Source organism: Pseudophryne corroboree, chromosome 2, assembly GCF_028390025.1.
Source record: "Pseudophryne corroboree isolate aPseCor3 chromosome 2, aPseCor3.hap2, whole genome shotgun sequence".
NCBI classification, from domain to species: Eukaryota; Metazoa; Chordata; class Amphibia; order Anura; family Myobatrachidae; genus Pseudophryne; species Pseudophryne corroboree.
Window position 1 is genome coordinate 1,021,630,775 of NC_086445.1, and position 23,550 is coordinate 1,021,654,324.

A 23,550-nucleotide genomic window follows, 5' to 3' on the forward strand; every position below is an offset into this window, starting at 1 on the left:
CCCCTGGAGTGCACATGGTTTTGTCCATGTGCAGAGGTTTGCGATCGGATAGTCACCGCCCAAACAGAGTAAATACCTGCCCCATGCAAGTCTGAATGCGCTGTGCGAAAAGTTCTGCAAATCGGTTCACAATTCACTCACCGCCAAATGATTTTCCTGTCTGTGCGTAGCCCAGGACTTATTGCTACAGTGTGAGAGAATTAGGCTGATCGGTGCCGGAGCTGACGTCACACACCCGCCCTGAAAACGCTTAGGAATGCCTGAGTTTTTCCTGACACTCCCAGAAAACAGTTACCACACCCAAATGCCCGCTTCCTATCAATCAACTTGCGTACGCCTAACGATCAAAAAATATATATTCTACAAAATATATTTTTAGATGCTGTAATCATCTGTACAAATTATTTTCAGCCTCAATGTAGGATCAGTTCCTGAAAGTTATGTTCAACCTGGAAAAGATTCCACTTCATACAGCGTTTTACGCAAAAGTACAGTATGTAGTAATGCGCACACGCAAGGCCAAACTGCAAAAGAAATCAGCTTCTTTTTCATTGTTTGTACTGTGGTTAAAATTGCTTTGAAATGCCTGGAAATTAAGGTTATTGGGATTAATACTACTCTAGGAACAAAAAAAGGCCAAATCACGTGATTGTAGCTGTTTTTGAAAATAGTTTGTAAAAAAAAAAAGAAAAATGAAACCAAAATCAGCAAAAATGGTCTGACATATCTTTACCAATAACTAGATCAGGGGCCCAAGGAAGGTAGAGTATGTACTGTATGTAGGTGAAGGAAGGATTGATTAGTAATTTCATTTAAATTTAATGAGTCATTGCGGGCATTGGTGACAGTCTTTATTGCATATACAAGAATTTTAAATGATTATTGCACTAATCTGACTTTTACTTTTTCTGCGATTTTACATGCCCTGATTTAAGCCATCTATGCCTCTCCTTTTAATTGTTCAATTGTTCATCCTCCATATCTATCAACAAACACAGTGGGGTACAACACACACTACAATTAGTACAAAAAATGTACCACCTACAGTGTCACACAATCTAACGCTACAATTTACTTTCACCTACAGTGTCAAACAATAAGTGCATGAGTCAGAAATAGTCATCGAACACTGTGGTTTAATTTTACCAACAGTGTCACACAATACGTGTATGAGATGAGCACGTAAATATATTACTGTGGTACCACCTTCACCCGCAGTGTCACACAATACGTGTATGAGATGAGCACGTAAATATATTACTGTGGTACCACCTTCACCCGCAGTGTCACACAATACGCGTATGAGATGAGCACGTAAATATATTACTGTGGTACCACCTTCAACCACAGTGTCACACAATACGTGTATGAGATGAGCACGTAAATATATTACTGTGGTACCACCTTCAACCACAGTGTCACACAATACGTGTATGAGTCAGAAATAGTAATCGAACACTGTAGTTTAAATTCACCAACAGTGACGCACAATAAGTGTATGAGAACGTAATAATACTACGGTCTGACTGGCAGTGTCAGAGTACTTATTAAAATAAAATAAAATTTGTATAGTACACTGGGGTACAGCACAAAAAAAATTATTTTTTAAATTATATATTTAGGCTGTTTTTAGCTTTTATTATTTTAATTTTACACTGGGGCGGAGCCTCTGGATGGACGGACAGATCATCCTTTTCAGATACAGCAGACAGAGCACCGCTGGACTGATACTGATAATATTACACACCAGTCCCTGTATGTTATACTGGGTTCATATGATTAACATTGGGGCAGAGCCCCCTGGGTGTATGGACAGACAGAGCACCCCTTTCAGATACACCAGCCTCACGCCAGCCAGACAACACAGTACTGAGATGGACACGTCCGTTCAATACACTCTCCACAGCTGGAGTGAAAATGTTGCTGATCACCGGGGACCTACGGATGGAGCCACGATAGTTGTGGGTCCGTCTGTGACTAGACTCAGATCCACACACACAGCAAACTTGGTAGAAGAAGCTGCTACCACTGGACATGTGCATCAGCTCTGCTCTGTCCCTTACACTGCATGATGTGGCTACAGTTCTAGTAATCCTATTACAGTATATACCATTGCTATTGTTTTCATAATTCGAGACACTTGCCAAGAGGAGGGGGTTTCCAGGCAACCAGAAACCCCCCTGCATTTGCCTATGTATGTATATATATATATATATATATATATATATATATATATATATATATATACACATACACACTGCTCAAAAAAATAAAGGGAACACTAAAATAACACATCCTAGATCTGAATGAATGAAATATTCTTATTAAATACTTTGTTCTTTACATAGTTGAATGTGCTGACAACAAAATCACACAAAAATGATCAATGGAAATCAAATTTATTAACCCATGGAGGTCTGGATTTGGAGTCACCCTCAAAATGAAAGTGGAAAAACACACTACAGGCTGATCCAACTTTGATGTAATGTCCTTAAAACAAGTCAAAATGAGGCTCAGTAGTGAGTGTGGCCTCCATGTGCCTGTATGACCTCCCTACAACACCTGGGTATGCTCCTGATGAGGTGGCAGATGGTATCCTGAGGGATCTCCTCCCAGACCTGGACTAAAGCATCCGCCATATATATGTGAGTGCCGTGCTATTTTGGAGGAATATATATATATATATATATATATATTTATTATCCAGGATGCGGCACTAGAGGATACGGTCATGGAATAACGATAATGGCAGCAAACCACAGGTTCAACGTTTCAGTTTATCAACTGTTTTCAATAGCATAACAAACACCACACAATCTTACCTTAATATACCCAGCATCATCACCATGTGAAACAATGCAGCTGCTGCTGCCCCTTGTCAGTCCGTATCAGATGACGTCACCACATCTCCGTCGCGTCCGGTGATGCCATTACGCCGCTCACCACGTGAGCGCCACCACCGCAATCGTTGCTAAGCAACCGTACACAGCATTAAATTCAACAATTATCTAGTTAAGATTCCTCAACGATCTAAACATAGTGAGCATAATAAGTACATTATAGCGGGCATCCAAGTCGCAATTCTTATGATAATTAGTTGGATGCATATAGTCATAATTGAAACATTTGTTCACAAGTATCTAAGGCGCTCATGTCATGTAACGCTAGATACATAAACACCTGGGACCCATAATATTCATGGCAAGCATCCGGTCTCATACTATTTTACAATGTGTTACTTGGGAGGTTCGTAACCACCAAAACCAGACAATCCCAACAATCAAGGAAGGTCCCCATCCTGAGTAACACATGCATACACACTATACACTTTCATTCCCAACACTCCCCAACACTGTCGGACTGGGGTGAGAAGGGCATACCTCCCAACTTTGTCCTGGGCCAAGGAGGGACACCGCACGCGCTCTCAAAAAAGGGGCGTGGCATGTGCAAAAGGGGGCAAGGCTTCGCGGGAGGACCCGCGATCGCGAGACATGCCCCAGTTTTCGTCACTGAAGGGGCATGCCCAGCACTCCGTGAGCCGCTGGCATGCCCCCTCTCTCTCTGTCTCCAATGAATAGACGCTGTGCGCATGCGCACAGCGTCTATTCACCGCTGCTCTGCTAAGCAGGGCAGCGAGAGACAGAGCCTCCCAACTGACCCCCCCACCGCGGGACACTGCGGCCCGCGGGTGGGACAGCGGGACAGTCCCCAAAAAATGGGACTGTCCTGCGAAAATCGGGACAGTTGGGAGGTATGAGAAGGGGTCCCACTGGGGAAAGCAGTGGTAGTGGCACAGTTTTGGGGGTGTCGTCAGTGTCCAAAGGGGGTGTGGCCAACCACATTGGTCTGCCTAACCATTACAAAGTGTATGGTCTGGGCCCCTTGATAAATATATATAGTAATTACTGCTAGTGCATGCATGATAATGTACCAGATTTAATAACAGCAATGCACTGTAGAAAATACAACACAGTCCTCTGCAGTATAAGGTAACATATGTTTAATGTGTAAGTCAAGTGCCTAGTCTGGAAACTGATCCATAGAGCAGGGGGTGGGGCCCCTGGCAGTGGGGCCCACTGGGGGGGGTTCCCTGTACCCCTGTGGGCCAGCCCAAACCTGCTCCCCAACATCTATGGGGGCTGCTTGGCTGTCAAACTTGTCATGTTCCGGAATGCATCATTGTTATATGCTGTTGTAGCTGCGCTTGCCACAGATTCTATTCCCATCCTATGGGTGTCGTGGACATCCACGAGTGGGAATAGACCCTGTGGGTCGGCAATCCGTCGGATGGCATTTTCAGCGTTCGTGATTCCGGCATTGGCATGGTGACCATCGGGATCCCGAGCACTGGTCACATGACCACTCCCAGATGCAGCAGGTCAGAAACCATCAAAATTGCAAATTGTTGGCTTTATCCCAACATGTGAATCATCTCATTCTGTTTTACACCTGAAAAGTTTAAAACTGTTTCCACAAGTGATCATTTAAAGATAAAATGATTCCACAAATCACCCTGCACAGAGGATTATCACATAACATTGTTGCTGCTTCCCAAAGTGACATGTCTGAATTTAATTTATTACAAACAGCCAGCATTTCTGACCACCAGATGTTGTAGGACTGGGCTTTCCATTGAAACTTTATGAAATGCAGTTAAAAATAAACTAAATTGGACATCTTAAAAGCCTCCTTAAATAAATAGAATTCACAATATTTATACTTTGGGGTTTTGTACTCCATAGTAGTACCCTAATTGTATGAATCGTATTAGTGCCCTAATTCACATTATGCCACACAGTGCCCCCAGTTCACATTATGTACTAAGCATTTAAAAGTGATAAAGTGGAAAGAGATAAAGTACCAGCCAATCAGCTCCTAACTGCCATGTTACAGTTGTGTTTGAAAAATGACAGTTAGTAGCTGATTGGTTGGCACTTTAACTCTCTCCACTTTTTCACTTGCCAACACTTAGGTGGTCATTCCGAGTTGTTCGCTCGCTAGCTGCTTTTAGCAGCATTACACACGCTAAGCTGCCGCCTACTGGGAGTGAATCTTAGCTTATCAAAATTGCCAACGAAAGATTCGCAATATTGCGAAAACACTTCTCTGTGCAGTTTCTGAGTAGCTCGAGATTTACTCTGCCAGTGCGATCAGTTCAGTGCTTGTCGTTCCTGGTTTGAGGTCACAAACACACCCAGCGTTCGCTCAGACACTCCTCTGTTTCTCCAGCCACTCCCACGTTTTTCCCAGAAACGGTAGCGTTTTTTCAAACACTCCCATTAAACGGACAGTTTCCGCCCAGAAACTCCCACTTCCTGTCAATCACACTCCGATCTCCAGAACGAAGAAAAAACCTTACAATGCCGTGAGTAAAATACCAATCTTCATAGCAAATTTACTTGGCGCAGTCGCAGTACGAACATTACGCATGCGCAATTAGTGGAAAATCGCTGCGATGCGAAGAAAATTACAGAGCGAACAACTCGGAATGACCACCTTAGTACATTTGGCACACAGTGCCTTCAGAACATTGTGTTACATTGTAGCCCCCCCCCTCCTCCCGCAGACAGCAGAGCAGATAGCAGGGACCAGCCAACTCTTAATAGAGGGGGGTACTATCTATAGTAGGAAATTCCATATCGAGTGCAGATCTTCTTCATTTTGGCACACGGTCCCTTTCTGGAACAGTCCTAATCTCGGAGCTCATTCCTTTTCCTCACTTAATAAACTCTGTAATCATGGAGAAGATTACTCTCCAACAGAGTCGGGTCACTGATTAGCTACAGTAATAGCAGATTAGGTATAACCCACCTCAGGGAGATGCATCACATCAGTGAGGATCCTTATTGAGAGGGGGATACAAAGGCCGCTATACTCCTTGGGTGCCCACGAGTCCCCCTTTTCAAGGCAAGCAGCGGGCCCATTCCAGTTGATTTGCAGGGACTTCTGGGAGCTTGGTAGACATCTACATGACCTGGGTGCATGGTAGCACGTTGTATACAGACTCAATTACACACAGATGTACAAATGTCACATACCAAACTAATCAGTGTAATCTTGTCCCTAGATGTAATCCCTGTTATAGTGTAATCAACCCAAAATGGCATACAGTAGCTTGGCACAGGGTGGCATACAATGGGTCAGATGTATTAACCTGGTGAAGGGATAATGAAGGGATAAAGCAGTGATAAGTGCAACGTGATAACGCACCAGCCAATCATTGCGGGTTTGAAAAAATGGCAGGAGCTGATTCGCTGGTGTGTTATCACCTTGCACTTACCACTGGTTTATCACTTCTTTATCTCTTCTCCAGGCTTAATACATCTGCCCAATGGGGGTAATTCAGACCTGATCGCATGCTAGGTTTTTTCGGTGCGCTGCAATTAGGTCAAAACTACGTATGCACCACAATGCGCAGGTGCATCGTACGGGTACAAAGCGTATCGTTGCTGAGCGATTTTTTTTTTTAACGAAGAATCCATTTGCACAGCGTATCGCAAGGAGATTGACAGGAAGAAGGCGTTTGTGGGTGTCAACTGGCCGTTTTCAGGGAGTGGTTGGGAAAATGCAGGCGTGTCCGAGTGTTTGCAGGGCTGGTGTCTGACGTCAATTCCGGGCCCGGACAGGCTGAAGTGACCGGAGCAGCTGAGTAAGTTCTGGGCTACTCACAAACTGCACAAAACTTTTTTGTACCGCTCGGCTGCACATGCGATCGCACACTTGCAAAGCAAAAATACACTCCCCTATAGGTGGCGACTATCTGATCGCAACAAAAAATAGCTAGCGAGTGATCAGGTCTGAATTAGGCCCAATGTTCCTCCACTGAATGGTAACAATCCCAGGATACAGAACTGGTATCGGTTATATGATGACACACTCTCTGTGTTATTTATTTCCATTTCCTTGGGTTACATATCAAAAGTGCAACGGGATATGCTGGCGCTATATAAGTAAATGGTAATAAATAAAGAACTACATTATTTGGGGGTAGAAACAAGCTTGCTGTCCCCTGCTTTAGGCATAACCAGTCTAGACTACGGTACTGGTGCTGTGTGTTCAGCAAGGGGGTGACGGATTGACTGAATTACTTGTTTTACTGGAAATTGGATGTTAGAATGAAATATTTGAGCCATTAGCAATAAGCGTCCCCCAAGCAGCCAGCACCCATATTACATTCATACCAGTAACTCTGATTCAGGCTGTTATGTTATAGAACTGGGTGCAGAACACTTACTGTACCTACCACACACTGAGATGGATTTCTCCTGGGGACCCATAAACGTAGGATGAGATACAGCACAGGTCACAGAGGTCACATTGCCGCACATCACGCTGTATACACTGGTCACTGTCCATGTCCCATCCAGATTCTCTGCTCTTGTTGTGTTTATATCCTGTGACTGTGGGACCCAGGAGATGACTGCTGCCGGGTACCCCCCAATGGCCCTGCACTCAGGAGACCCCTCTCCGCTCAATCCCAGGGTCACAGAGGGCTCAGCTGCGGGGAGGAAAAATGAGGGGATAATGTCTGTTTACAAAAATAAATTTAAATATTAAACACACAGGGGTAAATTTACTAAGCTCCCGATTTTGACCGAGATGACTTTTTTTCTTCAAAGTGTCATCTCGGTCATTTACTAAGAAGTGCAAAGCAAAAAAACACAAAACACTGCCGTGAAAAATTACAACTCGTAAAAAAGTGCTAAAAAAAAACAGACCTGTTTTTTTTTCCCGTAATTTGATAGGCATGCACGGATCCATGAGATCCGTGCATGTATATCAGTGGGAAGGGGTGGGAAAATGTTTTTTTTTTTTTTTTTAATTGCGTGGGGTCCCCCCTCCTAAGCATAACCAGCCTCGGGCTCTTTGAGCCGATCCTGGTTGCAAAAATATGGGGGGAAAAATGACAGGGGTTCCCCCATATTTAAGCAACCAGCATCGGGCTCTGCGCCTGGTCCTGGTCCCAAAAATACGGGGGACAAAAAGAGTAGGGGTCCCCCGTATTTTTAAAACCAGCACCGGGCTCCACTAGCTGGACAGATAATGCCACAGCCGGGGGTCACTTTTATATAGTGCCCTGCGGCCGTGGCATCAAAAATCCAACTAGTCACCCCTGGCCGGGTACCCTGGGGGAGTGGGGACCCCTTCAATCAAGGGGTCCCCCCCCCCCCAGCCACCCAAGGGCCAGGGGTGAAGCCCGAGGCTGCCCCCCCCCATCCAATGGGCTGCGGATGGGAGGGCTGATAGCCTTTGTTGTCAAATAAAAGATATTGTTTTTAGTAGCAGTACTACAAGTCCCAGCAAGCCTCCCCCGCATGCTGGTACTTGGAGAACCACAAGTACCAGCATGCGGTGGAAAAACGGGCCCGCTGGTACCTGTAGTACTACCACTAAAAAAATACCAAAAAAAACACAAGACACACACACCGTGAAAGTATAATTTTATTACATACATACACACATACATACATACATACTTACCTATGGCCCCACGCAGGTCGGTCCTCTTGTCCAGTTGAATCCAAGGGTACCTGTTGAATAAATTATACTCACCAGATCCAGGGGTCCAGGCTCCTCGGCAAATCCAGGGTTAATCCACGTACTTGCATAAAATAAAAAAACGGTGTCCCGACCACGAACTGAAAGGGGACCCATGTTTGCACATGGGTCACCTTTCCCCGAATGCCAGAAACCAACTTTGACTTCTGTCTAAGTGGGTTTCTTCAGCCAATCAGGGAGCGCCACGTTGTAGCACTCTCCTGATCAGCTGTGTGCTCCTGTCTTCACTGACAGGCAGCACACGGCAGTGTTACAATGTAGCGCCTATGCGCTACATTGTAACCAATGCTGGGAACTTTCTGCCCTGCGGTTGACCTAAAGTGACGTCACCGCTGAGCAGAAAGTTCCCATCATTGGTAGTACTGCTACTAAAAACAATATCTTTTATTTGACAACAAAGGCTATCAGCCCTCCCATCCGCAGCCCATTGGATGGGGGGGGACAGCCTCGGGCTTCACCCCTGGCCCTTGGGTGGCTGGGGGGGGGGACCCCTTGATTGAAGGGGTCCCCACTCCCCCAGGGTACCCCGGCCAGGGGTGACTAGTTGGATTTTTGATGCCACGGCCGCAGGGCACTATATAAAAGTGAGCCCCGGCTGTGGCATTATCTGTCCAGCTAGTGGAGCCCGGTGCTGGTTTTAAAAATACGGGGGACCCCTACTCTTTTTGTCCCCCGTATTTTTGGGACCAGGACCAGGCGCAGAGCCCGATGCTGGTTGCTTAAATATGGGGGAACCCCTGTCATTTTTCCCCCCATATTTTTGCAACCAGGATCGGCTCAAAGAGCCCGAGGCTGGTTATGCTTAGGAGGGGGGACCCCACGCATTTTTTTTTTTATTTTACATTGTTTAATTAAAAAAAAAAAAAAAAAGAACCCCAGCACGGATCACACAGATCCGGCCGAGATTGATTTAAAAAAATAATGGCAGTGTTTTGCTAATCACTGCCGTAAAATTAGGTAAAAAAACACGAATGACATCGACATCGGAAGAAAAGAAAAACCCGAATACGACAGCTTAGTAAATCCATTGTAATCAATTCAAAAAGTTGCAGTTTTACACTGTCGATGTCATTCGTGATTGAACTTTGACCTATTTTCGGAAATTACGAATGTTAGTAAATGTACCCCACAGTATAAATAACATTGTAGATAACGGAATACCCGTGCTTTGCTATGGGATGAGGATAGTAAATTAGAATAATATATATATATATATATATATATATATAATTACAGTAAATAACACACCTATATACAGAATACTTCAGAGGTATGTATTAAAGAACATTGCAGAAGGGTGTGCAGTGTGGGGCCCCCTGGACCTAGGGGCCCTTGTGCACCACACACTCTGTGGGGAGTGGGCACCAGCAAAGCACTCTCTCAATACCCTCGCTTACTCAAAAGGTTTTTGGTTGGTTGGACCAAGACAGGGGTGTATTTTCCTATTGGCCAGGATGGCACTTGCCAGGGGCGCCAACCGAGGAGGGGCACCGTCCAGGGGTGAAACCCGCGGGCAGTAGGTAGATTCACTTTTAGAGGCAGCAGCTATCCCCCTACCCCCGTGTAGTTCCTCACCAGCAGGGATGCCCAGTAATGATCAAAGTATGCAGCAGCGGCTGCTGGGGGGTCTAGTTTATGTAGAGGTTCTTGTCTGTATTGTGGTGCGGTGCTGGACCCCGGCGCCAGTTACAGTGGCTGCTGCTGCTGCATTCTTTCATCACAAATGGGCATTTCTGCTGTTGAGGAACTACACTGAGGTGGGGGGATAGCAGTCGCCTCTAAAAGTGAATCTACCTAAAAGTGCTGCCTTTAATAGTATAATCAAAATGGGGCATATGTGTGTCTGGCACTGTGCGGGCATATGTGTCTCTGGCACTGTGGGAGTATACGTGTATCTGACACTATGGGGGCATACGTGTATCTGACACTGGGGCCATTTGAGTGTTCGGCACTGTGGGGGCATTTGAGTGTCTGGCTCAGTGGGGGCATTTGAGTGTCTGGCTCAGTGGGGGCATATGTGTATCTGGCACTGTGGGGGTATACATTTGTATCTGGCACTGTGGGGGCATATGTGTATCTGGCACTATACTCTGAGGCATTATGTGTATCTGGCACTGAACTACTGGGGTCATTATGTGTAACTGGCACTATACTGGGGGACATTATGTGCATCTGACATTATATTGGGTACATTATGTTTAATGAGAACTACTGTTGGTACTGTGTGTAAGGCTGCTAATTGTGTGTGTGCGCATGTGTAGGGAGTATATTTTTGTAGGGGGTGTGATTATATATTTATAGTTTGATATCATAAAATAAAATTGTGAGGCCACACCCACTTTCCCAGGAGCATGCACGCCTTCCCATATATATATATATATATATATATATATATATATATATATATATATATGGGCACTACTGTGTGGTATAATGTGTATAAGGGGTACTACTGTGTAGCATAATGTGAATAATGTACATTACTGTGCTGTGTAATGTAAGGCACACTACTGTGGTGTAATTTGAATTGGGGGACTATTGAGTGGCCACGCCCCTTTTGTTGGCACACGTGCTTTCCCTATTTCATGTATGGGGGCGGCACCAGTTCTTTACTTTGCCAGGGGCGCTCGGACACCTAAATACACCCCTGGACCAAGATATAATTTGTTTTGCCAGACTGCAATCACTGATGGCTACACTATACAAAGATCATTTCTGTGACTGCCATACCTTACATAGAGAATAGTAATTACTGCCATAAAATACACAGAGTATTTTTGAGAGTACCTACAATTCAAAGGCCAGTTCTGAGTCTGACACACAACACGTAGTAATGACCGCCATACAAATACTATGAGCATTTTTGTGACTGCTACAGTGTAATGATTAGCATTACTACCTCACAGCATTACTACCTCACAGCACTGTTCGATTCCTACCACGGACCTAATTGTGGGAAGTTTGTATGTTCTCCTCATACTTTCTTGTGTTTCCTCTTTGTTCTCCAGCTTTCCAAAAATAGACTGGTAGATTAGTTGGCTCCCAAACAGTGTGTATGCATGTGGTGGGGAGCATAGAATGCAACAATGGGAATGGCTAAATATTCTCCATAAAATTATGCAAAATATGTGTGTGCTACAGATGTAGCCAAGCTTTATTAGGCTACTCAATCTAATAAATAGTAATAAAAACATTAAACCAACCATACAGCATTAATCTCCACCCTCATAAAATCCACATACAGTACTTAAGCTTACCCCCTTATTACCTTTCTTGGCCTAGTGTGTTCAGCCCATCTCCGCCCCAGCCCTCACCAGCCCCACTTACCTTTCAGATACATCCTTCATTTTTACTGTAGGTGGACTCAGAGGTGCCTCCCAGCTGCCTAATGCTAGTGCCTTCCCTTAGTAATAACATCAGAACTCACTTCGTATATAAATATTATAGAACATACGTACAGTATAATAACATTACTTGTGCAGTATAATATTAAACATCCTAGTGACATTTGGTGGACCCCTTCGTTCTAAGTAAGCATTCGTTACCTCTTATACCCATAAATAAAGACACGGAGACTTGGATTTGGCAGAAAATTGCTAGCTATTTATTTGACCCTAACCATAGCACACCTGTAATGAAAAGCTTTGGTTAAGATGCCGAATCAGCCGGCATATGGTGGCAGAAAAAAGAACGGCTCTATTAAACTGACGCTAACCTTAAAAAACTGCTAAATTAAAAACTATCTTAATTTAACTACAAACTATCCAAAAGGGTAATAGGTGCTAGCTCCACCCCCACAATGACTTCCCAACCGGAGGGGTGCCCCATTCCGCTGCCATCCCGGTCGGGTGGTCGAGCGGCAAATAAGTCGATGGAGGTGAGTGCACCTAAACCAAATCCAACTGTAAATCACTACAGCTTACCATACAACTACAAACTGCCGTTCTTTTCCGCCAACAGCGAAAGACTCCTCCCCAGAGTCTTCGCACCGCCACCATAACCTCACCCTAACTCCTGCAACACTAGGACTAGATCCTCCAGGAAAAACATCATCCCCTCATTGGATAGGTGCGCACCATCAGGCCGAAAAAGGTGACTGTCTCGGAACCGAATCCTAGGGTGGCGAACTACCTTGCCTCCGTGGGACAGCACCCACTTTGCCACCGCCCCATTCAACTTCTTTCTGGCCTCATCAATTACGCGTCCGTCCGCACACCTCGTCAACTCAATCTTGGCACCATCAATGAGAACACCAATATGCAATTGGTCCATGCCGCGGCCACACTTGCCAGATCCTGTATCATGGCCCACCGCAACTCCAAAGACGTCCTCTTCCCCAGGTCGTTGCCACCCAGATGGACAACCAATACTCTAGGAACTCCATGCTTGCTGGCCTGACTGACTAGTCTACTCCTCAGATCTTTCCACATCATTCCTCGCCAACCAAGCCATCTAACTCCCTGAGCCCTAGGAAACCGCTGAGCCCCAGCCGAGGCTAAAAACTTTGCGGCCCAAAAAACATACGAGTGGTCCACTACCCAAACGGTCAAGTCATCAGCAAACCAACCTGAAGAGGAGGAAAAGGGGGTAAAATTGGTTACTAAATATCTAAACCATAATTCAGTAAGTGCATTAACCTGAAGGATCTGCCAAAAATAAAAATTTTGTTTCCGAATATTGCAGAAATCTCGGCCTAGCCGATCTGCACGAGCTTCGAGCCAATTTGAAGCATAACATGAACACACAAATGGGGAAATTGAAACAAAATGTAAGAAAATAAAAAGTGGGGGGGGGTAAAAAAGGGGTAAAACATGTAAGAACTCAGCTGGAGGTGAAAGCGTAAAGACCTGCTGAGGGACTCTGATTAGAACAGATCAACCGAATTGAGGATTAGAATTCAGTCCGTCAAGTCAGGCAAAAAATCGCAAAATAACTTCAGACCCCCCATGCCAGCAACGGCGAGTAGCTAATCCCTGAGTAGGATAAAAAGGGGGAAGACAAACAAACGCACAACACCATAACGTACTGAACTGTACAACATGACTGAACAACTGTAATTAAAACCCAACAAACTACGCGCGAGCCAACATCTCACGCAACGGGGCGAATATACCGTCTGTAACTCGACGACTTCCATCGCCCCACCGCCTGGATCTCAGCCATGGAAAATCCTGCCGTCGCAGCCCCTATGCGGAAGGAATGCGTCCCGAACGCAGCGGGTGGAAGGCCCAAGCTCGCAAGACAGCGACCCAGCATCCAACGAAATTGATACTTCGTTACCGGCAGCCCGTCATAATGCAGCAGCCATGACCCCCGACCGCCGGGCCGCACTGCCGCATACTGTACTGCCAAACTTACCGGGCAAATGCTCTCATCCAGTGCCGGAACCAACGTGACCCAACGACCTCTCCCCACTTGGTCCGTCTTAGAGCGACGCAATCTGCAAAGCAAGGACCTCTCACCCACCACCACGTCCCCGACCAGCATGTGCGAATCTGCTCGCTTAGAAGGCGCCACCAATTCCGAAACCCTAAAGGCCCCGTGGTAAGCCATTGAGAACGCCAATCTGAACAACAGCGACTCAAACATGGACGATGCGACACCTCCTACCGCCCTGATGACAGCCGGCAACAAGGCCGCATCAATGGGCCGCCTCCTGTCAGGCGGCGTCGGCGCGACTCGCGCCCATCCCTTCATTGCCTTCAGCAGAATCCCACTTTTCGTCACATCGGTGACGCCCTTTATTTTGCTGAAAAACGAAATCCCAGCCAAGTACCGGGCAACCACCGCTCTGGACCTACCCGTAACATACAGCTGCCAAATAAAAGAAAGCATCATCCGATGCCCGCTCTTAGCTTGTGAATTCCGTCCTTGAACAAACTCCTCCCACTCGCTCCAGGCTCGCCTGTAAGCCGTAAGCGTAGTTGGCGCGACTGACCGCAACGATAGACCCTCCAGTCCGGCCCGATCACCTGCCAAACATAACCGGGACAATGAAAACCATGCTCGTCGGCCTCGGGTGCCAACAAACAAAATCTTTCCCACTGCCCTCGCGATAACGCATCAGCAATTCCGTCCTCTAGTCCCGGCACGTGCTGCGCACGGAACCAGACGTTCCAACGTATGCACGTCAACAGCAACTGCCCCAGCACCCGCAGAACGACCAGCGACTTCGCCCTCTGGTTGTTAATCGCCGAAGTGGAAAAACAGCGCTCGGATGCTGAAAAGCAAGTCGCCGCACCGTGGTGAATTTGCCGGGCCCGCGCACAGGAAGTCATCGAGGTAATGTGCGACCCCGTGACCCCCTGATGAAGACTCCACGCACCAATGTAAAAAAGTGCTGAAACGCTCCAAAAATTAGCATGAAACGGAGCATCCCATCGGCAAACATTTGTCGATGAAATACTCCGCTCCAATCCGGAAACCCATAAAACGGAATGAGTCCGAGTGTAATGGCAGCAACCGAAAAGCGGACTCAACATCCATCTTAGCCATGAGGGCCCCGGTCCCGTAACCGCGGACCATCTCCAACGCTTCATCAAACGACTGATACACCACCGAGCAATGAGCCGGCGGTATTGCGTCGTTGACCGACGCCCCCAACGGGTAAGAAAGATGCTGAATGAGCCGGAAGGCGCCTGGAGTCTTCTTGGGAACCACCCCCACTGGAGAGATGACCAAGTCATCCACCGGGGGCGATGGAAACGGCCCCTCCATCCTGCCCAACCTGACATCCTTATCCACTTTCTCCCTCAGGACTAACGGCAAGGCTCGGGCAGACTGGAGGTTCCGCTGGGCACGCACGGACACCTCGCTCGCAACAGGCAAGCGAAACCCAAACTGAAAACCGGAAAACAAAAATTGTGCATCCTCCCTATTCGGATACAAGTCCAACCACCAGCCCATCGTCTCCAATTTAATTGGTGTTGGCGCTCTGCGAAGTGCTCCCACCCGCGGCTTGTCTGGGGTAAGTTTGTTTACCCCGGGCACCCTGCCGACTGCCTTAGAAACAGGAGGACGCTGGGTGGGACCCGCCACATTCCAGGCACGAGTGTCGAAAATGACACTGCTTGCCGAAGGAACACGCCGCGTTGTTAAACGCGAAACATTTTCCTTTTGTGGCGGCACGCCCCCCTGCGCGGACGGTCGACCTACCTGACGTGGCCAATCTGCCTTCTGCGCTGGACCCTTGGGCGGACGACCCTGCGCGGTGCCCGTCCGCCCCCGGCTTCCGGGGCTCCTCCGCATGTTGCGAAGCCCGAGTGACCTTGAGCCAGACCTCAACGTCCTTGAACTAAAGTCCATGACCTGCAATCCGTCCTGCTTCTCCCGGAATTCCTGGTCGTATCTACGCCACTCCGATCCCGCCGACGTGCGCTGCATGTCGTGCACGAGATGCACGTACCGGATTATGTTCATGTGCTCGCTTGGCCTGTCCTCCAGGTAACACGCCGCGAAGACCCAAAACCCAGCCAGCCAATTATCGAAGGTACGGAATGCCTCCGTCCCGATACCCTTCTTCGCGGCCGCCGCCTTATATTCCCTTTTCACGTCCTTCGTCAGGACGAACACATCAACGAAGTCCCCTCTGCAAATCTTCTTGCGGCAGCTATCTCAAAGCCCCCGCATAACGGCAGTATATTCGCAGCGCACGACCCCGGGCAAATCGCGGCGCTTCTTGGCCCTACGAGCTTCCGCGCTAAGCCGCTTGCGCCTCTTCCGCCTCTTCTGCTGGCCCGCTGCCCTCTTGGCGAATTTTGTCGCCCGCTTCCTTGCCCTAGTCGTGCTACTGACTGCGGACACTTGCGACGATAGAGAAGACGAAGAGGAGGAAGAGGAAGAGCTGCGAGAACTAGCGCTCGTGGAGTACCTGATACCGACTGCACCACCTCACCTGATGCCGCCGACCCCAACATGGAATCCTCCGGCGTGGCCAAACCTCCGTCTTCCTCTTCGTATTCGGCCATCTCCACTTCCCCGAGGTCCCCTGTAACAGAGAAAGAATGGGGGGCCCAGCCCGCACTTGCGGCGCATGCCGCGCCCTCCGTGAGGGGGGGGTTGCCGCCGAGCACCCCTGAGCGTCTTGCCCCGAACCCCGCTCCAATTCTGCAGTGGCCGCCCTGAGCTCCCGGCAGGCGCGTGCCACTCACTGCGCTGCAGAAGCAGCCCTCCGACCACCGGCCCCGCCTGCCGCCGCAGGATCGCCGGAACTAGCAGTAGTCCTCGGGGAGCCAGCCACTGCTAACGGCCCTAAAGCCTCCACCACAGTGGCCAGGGCCGACGCCAGCGCTCCGGAGGGGTCGCGACCCCCCCAAAACGAGCCCTCGGGCCCCGAGGAACCTCCCGCCGGGGCCCGCGCGCGACCACGCGCCCGCCGCCCGACTGGCGGCAGCCGGGCACCCAACGCCCGCTGCCCCGGCGGGAAGACGGGGGCGCCCCTGTCGGCGCCCTCGCTCTCCGCCTCCGAGAACGCCACCTCCCCCTGCGATCCGGAACTATCTCCCGCCGCTAGGTGGAGACGCCCCGAGCATAATCCGCCCGCGCCGCCGCCCTGCGGCCGCTGACCCATTCCCTGTCACCCCTCCTCCCCTGCGGGGCGCTGTCTTCCGGCCCCATGGGAGTATTTAGGGGAGACCGAGAAACACGCGGCGCAGCAGCGCGCGCGCGCACTGCGCCGCTGACATTGGGCACGGGCTTGCGCGCCTCCCGCGTGCGTGCCTGGTCACCTCGTGCAATTGCACTGCGGTGCTCATAGCGCACCCCCACTTGTGCCTCCTGCCTGCCCCCCAAAAATGTCCCCCCTCGCCTTTCTCCCCGGCCCCCGCCGGACTCCGGCTGCCGGGGAGTTACTAGCAATGAGCAGGGTGACAACAGGGCTGGCGGCGCCGCTGCGCGCACCCCGTGCGCACGTCCCACTGGTCTCCGACACAGCTCCTCCGCCCGCCACACTGCTCCTACCCACCGCGCGAGGCCCTGACACAAGCCCCGCGCAGCGAGCCACGACCCCCGTCCGGCCTCTACCCCCCGCCCGGCACTCAGCTCCGGCCGCGGCAAGGAGGGAGAGACAGGGGCCGCCTGTGCAGCAGCCGCCGAGCGCCCGCTGCGGCGCGCATGTGCGCGCCCGCGGGTCCCGGACACCGCCACTTCGCCAAGCGCTCCAGGAGGCAAGGGCTGATGCCCGCCTACCTCCGAGCCTGGCTGACTCTCTGGCCTACCCCGCCGCCCACGCCCGCCCGGCAAAGCCGGCCCGGCCCCCAGCGGCGAGGCCGATCTGACCCGTCGAGCAGCGCTCCTGCCCACGCCCGTGGAGGCCGCAGGGGACGGAGCCCCGTCCCCCAGGCCTGCCATCCCTTCCCCCGGCCCAGCTCCACCACCAGAAGTGCGGTATCGAGCTAGGGTCCCGGCGGAACGGCGAGGGCGGGAAGCCATAATAATACAATTAAGGGAGGGCTGTTAAAATCCTAATCTTAACTGCACAAACAATATGGGGAGCTCTGCACTGCAGCACTCACCCAGCACAAGGCAATTTCACCAACAGAGAGAAACAAAATGGCCTATCCTTCCCTATATATACTAACCCTCCCATTTTTCAAGGGATGTACTTTCCTTCCAGCTAGGTCCACCCCTCACAAGATGTTTAACTCATTCCTTTCCAATGCTGTCAATTCTCTCTCCATAGAAGCTGTTACTTACCTGATACATGTAATGTAGTTACACTGATGAATGTCCCAGTATGGCCAGTTACTATTTCACAGGTGTAGTTTCCTTCATCAGATATCAGAGCACTATCGATGGTCAGTGATAAATTGTCACCTTTAATTCTCTGATTACAGCTGTTGTTTGATTTTGAATCATCTGAAGCCATTCTTGACAGTAAGCATGTATAATTATTCTGGAGCTGAATCTTCCATATTACAGACATGAGGGTCTGATCTGTGATATTGTGACATTGTAGAACAGCAGACTCTCCGATTCTAGCAGATGCAGTTACCGACATCACAGTATCTGAAAGCCAAAAAATGATGATACATATTAGTGGTACCACTACTTGTTTTGAATCTAGGCATCATGTGATCCTGACTAGAAAGGCCAATCCCGGGATCAGGATCGGCGGGATCCCGGGATTTAGGGCCAAAAACATCCGGGATTCAATCGTCTAATCCCAGGGATTGAGGGATCAGCGTTGAGCGTCCTCAGGCCACTCAGATGCTGCTCGGCTTCCTCCTTCCGGCTCCCCCAGTCACCGCTGGAGGAGAAAGAATGTGGAGTTTCCCACCCACCCGCGGTATATGGTTAGTTATGTATGCGGGGTAGGTGGGGTGGGGCGAGGGGGAGGCCGCATAATTAAAAGCCAATCCCGGTTATCCCGGGAATCCTGGGATTGGCCATTTTTCAATCCCGATACCCGGGATTGAAAAAATGGCCTGGGATTGGCTTCCCTTATCCTGACAATGTAAATGGTAATTGATCCAATACAGGGGGGACTGCAATGTCTGACTTAGGGTTCTATTTAAAAAAACAAAGTGTAAAGCAGGACAAAAATATCAACGCTCTTCTCGCTTTTTGCCTTGTTTATATTTTTGAAGTGTCGTGACATCCCTTTACCTACTGTATACTGCCCTACTTATGAAGTCTCCTCTATCCTCTCATACTTGCCTACTTACCTGGAATGGCCAGGGAGGCTCCCAAATATTGGGTGGCACTCCCGTCCCCCTGGAAAGTTTGACAAGCCTCCTGCACCCCCATCCAGCTGCTCGAACCCCCCCCCCCCCCCCCCCCCCCCCCGGCCAGCACAAGTTGACGAGTTGGAGGTCCATGTGGGCACAATGATGCAACTCATGCTGAACCTCGTCATCTTAGCCCCCCCCCCCTATACAATGCAGGGACATGCAGTGAGGTAAATGGCTGAGGAGGCACTGGCTAGCACCAGAGACAGATTAACATGCAATATATGAGCTAAAGGGTACATCTGGGCATTATACACAGGTGCGGCAGTATATACATGTGGGCAGCATTATACACAGGTGCAGTATATACATGTGGGCATTATACACAGGTGCAGCAGTATATACATGTGGGCATTATATACAGGTGCAGCAGTATATACATGTGGGCATTATACACAAGTGCAGCATTATATACATGTGGGCATTATACACAGGTGCAGCAGTATATACATGTGGGCATTATACACAGGTGCAGCAGTATATACTTCTGGGCATTATACACAGGTGCAGCAGTATATACATGTGGGCAGCATTATACACAGGTGCAGTATATACATGTGGGCATTATACACAGGTTCAGCAGTATATACATGTGAGCATTCTACACAGATGCACAGTGTATAGCTCCTAGGCCCTGGTTCTTCTTAAAAGCCTGCAGTGTTTCCCCTGGGAGCCTCCCAGGGGAGGATGGATCCTCCTGGGGAGGAGGATGATGGAGAGTCCCAGGCTGCAAGGCCTGAGGGAGGCCCTGGGAATTCTGACATACCTATTGCAGTGGAAGCCTCAGTGCTGGAGGATTTGGACAGTACAGCATTTCCAGTGAGTGTGGGTCCGGTGATGAAACAGGATCCCCAACTGGAGACCCCCAAACCGCAGGATGCCGGCTCTCTGAGTGAGGTAACTCAGGGAGGTGATAAGGTGAATGAACTTGCCTGTGGTGAGGCGGGGGTTAGTGTTGCAGGTGGAGATGCTGAGGTTTCTGATTGCAGCCTGGAGGATTCAACATCCTCTAATGAGAAATACATGAATATGAGTCTAGAGGAATTAAGAATGGAGCAGAACCGTATATACTCTCGCATTACTTATAAAAAAAGAAGGCGTAACTGTAGCACCAGATGGGAGAGAGTTGCCCTGAAAGATGAACTTTGGGAGCTAAATGACACTTTGGCTGCAGTTAAAAAGAGGATTAAAATGTTGCACGATCAGGCTCTATTGCAAAAGGAAAAAGCACTGCTAGAGTCCACACCAGGACAAGAATGCGGATGTGATGGCAGCCCGGTCCCGGTGGGTTCTGTGGCGGCATCTGGGCTCATATTTCCAGTGGAAGACATGGAGGTGGGCAGCCAGACTGCAGAAGAAGTGGTGGATATCGTGGGTCATGATGGAGGTGAAACCTCTGGGACTGCGTCTGGTGCCGTGGATACCGAAGGGAACCCTGCGATGACGACATCCTGTGCTTTCCATGAGGGGGAGGCGTCTCTCCCAGAGAGAGTGCTGGGTGGTGGCAGTGCAGGGGGCATGGTGGCTGCCGGGTTGACGGCGGGTGCCGGAGCTCTGGTGGCTGCTACTGCTTCCTGTGGACTTGCTCCCGATGCACTTGTCTCTGAAGCTGCGGATATGGGGACGGCGCGGGCCGTGGTAGATGCTGAGGCTGGCTCTCCCTGTAAGCCAGCAGCGACTGGCTCTGGCTTAGTCGCTGTGGTGGCTGAGGGGGGCGGGGCCAAAGACGCATCATGTGTGATATCGCGAGTGACATCATTAACTGCATCAATGGGAATTCCGGAGTATGAAGCCATATTGAAAACTGGGCAAAGACTGGCCCAAGGACTGCCGGCAGTTGATAAGAGCAGCTTAACCCCTGAGGAGACTACACTGGTAGAAACAGTTTACGGAGATATGGATATGCCTGTGAGGGCTTTAGCGGCCGTAAGCTTGATCCAGGCAAACCAAACTAGGATGGCTGGTGGGGCTGGTAGTGCGGGTATAGAGGTCAGTAAGAAAGTAAATGTTCAGGCACCCAAGGGTCTCCCTGTAATCCCTCCTGTGGTTAGACCAGGATCTGGTTCATATGCCAAAACTTTGGAGGGTTCTGGTTGGGCTAGTACTGGTCCTCAGCTTGGGGTAAGTGGGGGTCAGCCTATAAAAAGGCGCAATGTGGTTCAGTTTAGATGGGTAGGGGAGGGGGAGGCTCCTTCAAAGTCGGAGTTCTTGGATGTAGTATTCTCGCTTGGTTTTAGGGCCGCAGACCTTTTTGCGTGCATCCATCCGGTGAGAACTCCCGACTTTGATCTGAGCTTCCTCTCCCTGAATGGCTTGCAAGCTTTTGGCTCCCAATGGGAGAAGAACAAGACCAAGGAGCTGTACTGCCATTTTAAAACCAACACCATCACCAGGCAGGATAGGGTAAAGATTACTGTTCTGGTGCGCAATGAGTCACTACCGTCTGCGGATATTGTATATTGGTTGTCCAGGTCCTGCACAGTGTTGTCCCCGCTTGAGAAATTTGATTACACTAAGGGGGTCTGGGGTGGTGCCTATTCGACCTTTGTGAGGTTGCACCAGGTAGGGGCTGAGACTAAGCACATACCATCTGCTGCTTATATTGGCCGTGACCGGCTTCAGTGCTTCTATCCTGGGCAGCCCAGAACTTGTCACAAGTGTGGTGACTTTCGCCACCTTAGTAATGATTGTACGGTTGTTAAATGTGCTTTGTGTGGCCAGATGGGGCATGGGTCCCGTGAGTGTAATAAGGTGAGGTGCAATCTCTGCGGAGCGGATGGCCATCCCTATAGTCGGTGCCCTAAAGCATTGCATAATCATGATGCAGGGGTGGTTGAGGAGGCACTAGAAATCAGGCCCAGTCATGAGGATAACATGGTGGTTGCTTTACAGCATCAGGATATGTTGAGGAAACTAGAAGCTGGCGGGGTAGGGAAAGTACAGGTTGAAAGGGGGGAAGCATCTTTTCAGGCAGTGAGTAAAGGCAGGAGGAAGAAGCTGAAAAAGAAGGGGGTGGACGTGGTATGCTCTAATAGGTTTGACGTTTTGTCCTCTGCTGATGATGAGGATGAGGGGGAGGTAGTCATGGTTGGGGGAAAAGAGCTAGTGTTTGTTCCGAATACTTCTAAAAGTAAAAAGCCAAAACAGGCCTCTAATCTGTCTGTTGATGGGGTGGCAGTTACGGTCAAAGCTAAACAGGAAAAGGGGGGATGTGGTAAAGTTCAGAGCAAAACCAAGCACTTAGATAGTTCTCAGGGGGATCTAGAGTGGGATCCTACAGGGACAGAGTTAAGCCAGGCCTTGGTACCGTTATTAAATAAGATTGAGGTAGTGCAGAGTTCAGAGGGGAAGGCCCCTCAATCTCCAGGAGAGGTGATGGTGGTGGAGGAGACTCATAGCCTTGAGGCGGAGAGCCTTAGCTATTCTCCTTTGGCGTCCTCTGGTGGGGATGATCCTGGGGGCGGTTCTTGTATTAGTGCCCCAAAAGTCCCTGATCCGGATCCTCCCCCAGACAGGGTTGCAAATGGGGAGGGGTGTGATATTAGGGAGGGTGTTGTTGTACAGGGATCTAAGGGTCTGTTCTGTGACACTGCAGTCTCAGTTGTTGGTGGGGTGGAGGAGGGGGAGGTGGAAGAAATCTCTTTGTCTGATGAGGATGTTCTTCCCTTCGGGGTTACGTGTAAAAGAGTAGGATCCTCGGATGAGGATTCTAAAAGACAAGCAAAGAAAAAGTGAATGGGGTCCTACCTCTATAATCCAAGAAACATGGATCCCCAACCTATACGATGTGCCACCATTAATGTGGCTTCCGTGTTTTCTGAACGTGCTCGTTTCTTGGCCTTCGATTTTTTCAACGCGGTTGATGTTGACTTTTTTATTTTTGCAGGAGACCAGGGTAGGTGACTTGGCCACACTCCATCGGGCCAAGTGTCAGTGGAAGCGGGGGCCTTCCTTCTGGTCTCTTGCGGCCGAGGCGTCCAGTGGGTTGGCAGTACTTTTTACTGATATGGTAAACGTGCACAGGATTATAGATTTACAGGTAGGTAGGTGCATGGTTTTAGATGTCAACCTGAGAGGACATGACCTGAGGCTAATAAACATCTATGGGCCCCATTCAAAGTGGGACAGGAAATGTCTTTTCAGGGAGATAAAACCGTTTCTTTTTACGGCCCGGCAGATTGTCTTTGGAGGTGATTTTAACACCGTCATTAGGCCAAAAGACAGAGGGGACACAAAGGCGACCCTGGGCTATGATTCCAATTTT

The 23,550-nt window shown here is 49.3% G+C and overlaps 1 protein-coding gene across 4 annotated transcripts in view; it reads right to left on the bottom strand.

Moving 5' to 3' along the window:
- The window catches only part of LOC135050313 (cell surface glycoprotein CD200 receptor 1-A-like), a 119,424-nt gene that overhangs the window by 59,339 nt on the left and 36,535 nt on the right, over positions 1–23,550 (bottom strand). For 2 of the 4 annotated variants that reach the window (XM_063956718.1, XM_063956717.1), the window contains exons 2-3: positions 18,253–18,564; positions 7,244–7,498 (exon numbers count right to left, since the gene is read on the bottom strand). In XM_063956718.1, coding sequence (XP_063812788.1) covers positions 7,244–7,498; positions 18,253–18,564 — 567 coding nt within the window. Of the gene's footprint in view, positions 1–7,243; positions 7,499–18,252; positions 18,565–20,052; positions 20,263–23,550 lie in introns of those variants that run through there. The other 2 variants (XM_063956719.1, XM_063956720.1) reach the window with 2 other exon arrangements.